General features: G+C 44.0%; 1 protein-coding gene across 2 annotated transcripts in view; it reads right to left on the bottom strand.

The window, feature by feature from the left end:
- Positions 1–486: 486 nt before the first annotated feature.
- The window catches only part of SMOC1 (SPARC related modular calcium binding 1), a 62,118-nt gene continuing 55,256 nt past the window's right edge, over positions 487–7,348 (bottom strand). For both annotated transcript variants that reach the window (XM_083398866.1, XM_083398867.1), the window contains exons 11-13: positions 3,985–4,232; positions 2,554–2,604; positions 487–1,139 (exon numbers count right to left, since the gene is read on the bottom strand). In XM_083398866.1, coding sequence (XP_083254992.1) covers positions 1,123–1,139; positions 2,554–2,604; positions 3,985–4,232 — 316 coding nt within the window. In that variant the 3' untranslated portion in view covers positions 487–1,122. The remainder of the gene's footprint in view (positions 1,140–2,553; positions 2,605–3,984; positions 4,233–7,348) is intronic.

Raw genomic sequence — 7,348 nt, 5'->3', positions numbered from 1 at the left:
TGCAGCTAGTCCAGCAAGAATAAAATTTAGCATGGGGTAGGGAAAGCTATTCTCATGCCAATGCAGCAATTAGCTTTAAACCCCATAACAGAAAATATTGGAGCAAACCCTGAAAGCACATGAAACTGTCGTACTGCTGTAGCTAAGGCTGTCTTGGCCTTGAGCACTGGCTGGCTGAGAGATCATAGCTGAGCTATACAAAATTAGCCCTCAGATGCTCCAGAGGGAGAAGAAGAAGAAGAGTTTGGATTTGATATCCGCCTTTCACTCCCTTTAAGGAGTCTCAAAACGGCTGACATTCTCCTTTCCCTTCCTCCCCCACAACAAACACTCTGTGAGGTGAGTGGGGCTGAGAGACTTCAAGGAAGTGTGACTGGCCCAAGGTCACCCAGCAGCTGCATGTGGAGGAGCGGAGACGCGAACCCGGTTCACCAGATTACGAGACTACCGCTCTTAACCACTGCACCACACTGGCTCACTGGAGAAACTACTCTGAGTAGGACTAGTGCTGACTAGTCCCATTTTCTGCATTTGTGTTTGTGTATGGATGTGTATGTGAGCGTGCACACACGCACACACAGTGTTCAAGTAATGTGTGAGCCACCTACACTGTTGACTTATTTGAATCATGATGATGCTTGTGCAAGAAAAAAGTTGAATTTTGATTGGTTGTAGAAACCAATGCATCCCTGGATTCCAGAGTCCTCTGTACCCCTTCAATCTAAACCAGCTTCAAAAACAGTCATAGGCAGAAACCAAATAGTCACACTAAGGCCAGCACAAGACAACTGTACAATTTACATTTATATACAGTATATTAAACATCATTCTTCAAGTCCAAGCAAATCCCTAACATTTAAATCATCAGTAGCTGTTCAGTTTTCTTTATCTTTCTTTTTTCTTTGTTTACTCTTTCTTCTTCTCTAAAGTACTATATAAAATGGCATAATAAGTAGACCAACTTCCACCCCTCTTCGTTTTTTGTTTTTTTTCCAAAAGTGCAAATGTTGTGGTGGCCACTTCTGCTACATTGGATGTTGCCAGTTCCACCTGAGTGTTTTCAAATGGCGATGTGTCCGGTTCGTCCTTCCTTCCGTCTGGTTCACGCTTTTCCATCAGCTCTTAGACAAGACGTCCGACTAAAGTTGGAGAGAGATGGAGCGGGAAACAGCAACAGGGAGGGAAGAAACAAAATGTGAAACCTCCAATTAAATTTTTAGTAAGTAATTAACAGATTTTCCCTGTGAAACAAACTAATAATACCTGGGAATGCAATACGCAGTAAGGCTCTCTACCTTCTGCACACCTGGGGGTTTAATGCAGATTTAAACAGATGAATTGCTGGGGTGGGGATATCTCTGCTATTGCACATACCAATTTGGTAACAACCACCAGTATACACCAAACTCATCAGTAAGGAGCACATTTTACTGGCTATACCTGTTGCAAAAGCTTTGCCCCTTTTTCAGACAGCAGAAAACTCACTATATGCAGCCATGAGGACTGAGGGCTCTCACCCACACTTCTTGTCCTGTGATTTCTAGGCACAGTACCAAGAGGTTTGTCTTTTGTCCCACCACTTTCCCCAGGAAAACCCACAACACTTCTCGGGCCCCATGCCTATAAAACATGGGACAAACAGAAGTGTGGTTAAGCGCTGAGTAGTGTAAAGGACTTCACCTGGGCTTGCCCTTAAAACCAACTCAGAAGCTGCAGCTAATCAAAAACTATGCTGCTTCTCTCCTGACTGACATCAGGAGATGGGGATATGTTTGAATTTGCAGCAGCAGCAGCAGCGGCTGACAATTTGCTTCTAGACCAGGCTTCCTCAACCTCGGCCCTCCAGATGTTTTTGGCCTACAACTCCCATGATCCCTAGCTAGCTGGACCAGTGGTCAGGGATGATGGGAACTGTAGTCTCAGAACATCTGGAGGGCCGAGGGTGAGGAAGCCTGGTCTAGACTAACTTCCAAGTGCTGGTGGTTACCTTTCAACCATTCAGCCTGGGACCCATGTATCTCAAGGACTACTCCACTCGGCAGTAGTTGCAGTCAAAGGGTGAGAGCCAGGCTCCGAATGAGTGCCCTCTTTCAGAAAGGTTGCCAATCACTTTTATTCCAGGCGACATTGGGCTAGGTGGGTTATTTTGTGTTTTGCTTCTCCAGGAGCGCTCTCTCTCTCCCATGCATATGAATATATACTGTCTTAGGCACATTTATTGAATTTCATTGTTGTCTTGATTTTATTTCCCCTTGAGATACCTAGAGATGTGAAAAGGTAGCATCCAAGTGTTTTAAATGAAGTTCAGTAAATAAATACTGACAAGAGCGATCCCAGCGATTAATACAGCTTGTCATATGGAAGCACCCTCTTGCCTGGTTAATCGGTAATAAGATCCACAGGACTAGCTCCTTTCCATTATAGTTGGCCAGGCAATGGCTAGCAGTAGGTTTAGGCAGGATTGGGGGTAGGGGGGGAACAACCCCAAAACACACAGCTGATCAAGACTGACTCGGATCAGGGGGAAGGGGAAGGAATTACAGAAGCACTTACTGAAAGGGTTAACACCTTGTCTTTTTCCATGGGGGAAACTTCCAACGCTCCCTGCAAAATATAAATCCTCTGTCCAGTGAACTTTTCCATGTATAATAAAGACTGCAGATCTAAGAAAGTAGCAAGCCTGATCTACCAGTGATGACGACTGAAGGCCCTCAAGGAAGAAGTAAAGCAGAAAGTGCGAAGGTCACATCCCTCTACGGCAAAGGTATTTTGGCTGAGTCAGAGTAGCCTGTATTTTCAAGAAGTATTTTGTTCAGTGATGAAGTAGACTTAGGAAGAATAAATCTGCCACGTGCAATGTTTCAGACCACCACCAATAAGTGTCGTTCTAATAGAATGATGATTTGTTCAAAAAAGACTTGAGGATGCCGGTTTCAAGATAACCACCTCTTACTAAAGATGCGAGTGCTTTCAGGTATAAATTTGCTAGGAGCAAAAGTGCCTTCTGGTTATAAAAGGTAATTCTTTTAGTGTCCATGGACATATAAACTGAACACATCTGGGCACCTTTGAAGCTCAGAAACATGATTTCATGTTTCTTTTTGCAAACTGACATCTTCGGCAATGGCCACCAGAGGGTGCTAAACTTTAGGCTGCTTCCTAAAGCGGACTGGTTTGTTCAAGTGCTACCGCAGGGGTGAGAAACCTTTGACAGCCTGGGGGCCACATTCCTTTCTGCGCAACCTTCTGGGGGCCACATGCCAGCGACAGCTGAGGCAAGAGGTAAAAGTGGGCAGAGTAATGCATGCAAATACTACTTTTATACAATAAACTGGTTTCCACACACACAACTCTTTATCCTGCATCCAGGCAAACATTCTTGCCAGGCAAAAGCACTCAAAGTAGGCCTGGAGAGAGGTGTGATCTGGGGAGAGAGGCTGGAGAAAATATTGAGAAAATCCCAGTATGTTTCCGAACACAATTCAAAGTGTTGGTGCTGACCTTCAAAGCCCTAAACGGCCTCGGCCCAGTATACCTGAAGGAGCGTCTCCACCCCCATCGTTCTGCCTGGACACTGAGGTCCAGTGCCAAGGGCCTTCTGGCAGTTCCCTCACTGCGAGAAGCCAAGTTACAGGGAAGGAGGCAGAGGGCCTTCTCAGTAGTGGCGCCAGCTCTGTGGAACGCCCTCCCACCAGATGTCAAAGAGAAGAACAACTACCAGACTTTTAGAAGACATCTGAAGGCAGCCCTGTTTAGGGAAGCTTTTAATGTTTAATAGATTATTGTATTTTTATATTTTGTTAGAAGCTGCCCAGAGTGGCTGGGAAACCCAGCCAGATGGGTGGGGTATAAATAATAAATTATTATTATTATTATTATTATTATTATTATTATTATTATTAGTGGTGGTCAGACACATTACCACCCTGCCAAGCCTGAGCTTCCCCACCTGTGTCCTTTAGGTATGACAAAAGTGTTACCCACCTCCTTCCTTCCCAACGCCCAGGCAACCTTTCAGTTCTTGTAGTGAGATGGACTTGTCCTTGTTGAGGTCACAGTAGTCAATGAAGCGCCGCGTACATTTCTTGGGCTTGGCTTTCTTCTTGACATAGCGCTTGAAGGGCTTCATCTCCCTCTTGTTGATGTCATTGCTGTTATTGTTGTCCAGCTGGCTGAAATACCAATGGACCACCCGCTCTTCCAACGTGTGGCTGGGATCAGGCTCAGAGAACCTGGAAAGAAGAGGAGAAGGAAGGTTCACAGGAAACACAACCCCCAATTTTTCAATACACACACTCTCTAAGGCAGAGCAGACTCTTGACAAAAGTTCTGATGGAGTCCTATTTTGTTTGCTTAAGTCTAGCAATAGCAAATGGTTATTAGGGAAAGTTGTGCTTTTTGTTTTTTTAGAAATCATTAAGGGGACTTCTAGCAGTCTCTTCTATCAGCTGGAAGGGCTTGGTTATAACATCTAACACATGGGGAAATTCAAACAGAAAATTAGTGTACTAGAGCATTAATGTAATAAACAAGGAATATTGCTTATTTAAATTTCTCTTTGTAATTCAGCTCTTGGTGATGAAGCAGATCCACAACATACACCTGGCTTAGGAGGTACTTGTTTTAGTGATGCTTAGATCTATTGTTTAAAGTGTGTGTTGCCTCACTCTCAGCCAAAACCATCAGGAAAGGAAAAGACACATGAAAGATCTTCCAAAACTGCAAGTCTTGCAGAAAAGGGGCAGTAAATTTGTTCAAAAAGATAGCTTGCCTTCTGCTCCACCACACACCAAAAAAACCCCCTAAGACTTACAACAAAATAAGGAATAGCGTAGAAATTCTCAAGAGCCTACTTTGCTTGACCACATCAGAACAAAGCCAACAGTTCTGCTAATGCTGCACACAGATCGTTTGAAGAAAGCTCCTTAGATGTAGATGCAGGAGGAAATGACATCACCTCTCCCCTCCTCCACACACCCAGTTTAACCTGACCAACAAAAACAAGTTTACCTAGGTCAGCTTTTTAAGGGAAAAGGGGGTTGGCAAACATCAGGCTGTTTCTCCCTTTTGCTGTGATAACATCACAAACACGTATAGATGCACGCAAGCACACAGCCATGTTATGGACTACAATTTCCACTACAAGGTCTTACAGTGGATCTAATGGTGAGCCACATTTTATCCAAAATGAAGGAATAAAACTATCTGCAAAGGTGCACTGCAAGACAGAGCTAACGCCTGTTAATCCATCAATAGGCTTAGATTGGTTATTAAGCTAAGGGTCAAACTAGACAGGGCATCAGCAGTTCTTCGTCTTTCAGTGGAGTCCTACCACAACATGTACTAAGCAAAGGCCTGGGAGAAGAGGAAGGCTTTTGCCTGGTGCCCAAGGATATGCAATGAAGGTGCCAGGCAAGTCTCCCTGGGAAGAGCATTCCACATGTGGAAAGCCACTGCTGAAAAGGCTCGCTCTCATGTTGCCACCCTTAGGATCTCTAGTGGAGAAGACACACGAAGAAGGGCCTCAGATAGTGATTGCAGGGTCTGGGCTGGTTCATATGCAGAGGCGGCCCCTTGAGGTATTGCGGTCTTGAGCCATTTAAAAGGTAAGTAAATTTAGTTGCATGCTTGAATGTGCTTTTTAGATACCTTGTGATGTTGTGCTGCTTCTGCTGCGGTTGTTTTTTGTTTTTGTTTTTTGGTACTTCCTAGCCCCTTTGAGTTGAAATGCTTGAATTCATCTGGTATAGCCTAAACCTCTGAGATGCACAATGTGAAGCACTTTGAACATTCTATAATGCAGTGGAAATCTTAAGTACTGTCATCTTCCCACAATCAGAATTCTCCCCTTGCAGTAATTAAATAAAAATAATAGTAAAGTTGGACATATGTAAAGGCATCTGCACAATAAATTCGTCTGAAAACATGTGGTATGGTATTGCAGGTACAAATTGCCTCACAGGGTTTCAAAAGGACAGCAAATTGCTGAGTGAACATCTGTAGAAAATTGAAAACATTTGCTAAGGCCCTCTGTGGGCTGGCAGTTTCTGGCCCTGCTATCAAGATGAAAACAGTTGTTCACGATAGAAAGTGAGGAATTCGAGTGACAGAACAGTGGAACCGCTGACCTCACTCAGAAACAAAGCCCACTAATGAACACCACATACTATTCTGTCTCCTGCCAGATTTATCTGAGTTTAACATCAGGGCACAATAGTATGCTCCTTAGCAAATGAGGAGGAGGACACAACCAGCCCCATTGGTTCTTCTCAGCCACGACAAGCAGCCCATTACTGCTTCTCAAAATAGTTGTGTCATTCATTTGCAACACATTTGTGTCCATCAAACTGAATCCAAACAAGCACCCATCTCAAACACCCACCTCTCTATAGTCACAAGCAAGGTTTAAAATCACCACCTTACAATCTGCCCCAGTTTGTCACCTCATGCTCTCCCCCAAAGGCTGGCATACAAGCAAAATGAAATAGTAAAAAATGCTGTAAAGCTGCGACTTGACTGATACCTTCCATCTGACCAGGCCACCCAGTTCCCACAGAAACAAATCAAGATACTGTCGCACCTTTGAAGTCGACGGAATACATTCTGGAAGTCCATTCGATCCAAAACATTCGAAAACCAAATAATGGCTTCTGATTGGCTGCAGAAAGCTCCTGCAGCCAATCAGAAGCTGTGGAAGCCCCATTGGACGTTTGGGTTCCAAAATAACGTTCGCAAACCGGGACAACCACTTCCGGGTTTGTGGCGTTCGGGAGCCAAAACGTCCGAGTTCCAGGGCGTTCAGGATCCAAGGTACGTACGACTGTAATGTAAACCATGCAAGTAACTGGGAATGTGTGATGGAAGCCTAGCAATCCCTGAAATGCTGAAGGGCTAAAAAAAACCCCTCATACTGATCACAACTTCAGAAGCTTTGTCTCAAGCATATTGTCTCCTATATGCAGAGATAATCTGGTTAGTGACACCCCCTGAGGTGCCTGAGATTTTATTTTATTTTAACAGTAAGTTTCTAGCCCTACTAGAAAGCAAATTATGAAGAAAAATGCAATCATTAAATTTCTGGCTGCTCTCTCCTGTCAGTGTTTTCAGTCAATGAGTTGTTTGGACACCAGGCAATGAGAATCCCTGGAATCTTAAAAAAGCTGCTGTTCCCCTGCCCCTTTTAGCGTACTTTTCCTGCACTCAGAATGTAGTTTGTCCTTCCTTTTTAGCTAAAAACCAGGATGCAGTTTTCCTCTGGTGAGTTCATCTGAGATCAGGTACTGCTTAAAAGTTATTTTCTGCAAACACTACTTCATGAAAATCAGTTATTGGCATGGTAAGGGCTTTT

This window comes from Podarcis tiliguerta (assembly GCF_965153285.1).
Source record: "Podarcis tiliguerta genome assembly, chromosome: 1".
Classification (NCBI taxonomy): Eukaryota; Metazoa; Chordata; class Lepidosauria; order Squamata; family Lacertidae; genus Podarcis; species Podarcis tiliguerta.
The sequence above is the reverse complement of the archived record's forward strand: the minus strand, read 5'-3'. Positions and strand labels throughout refer to the sequence as shown.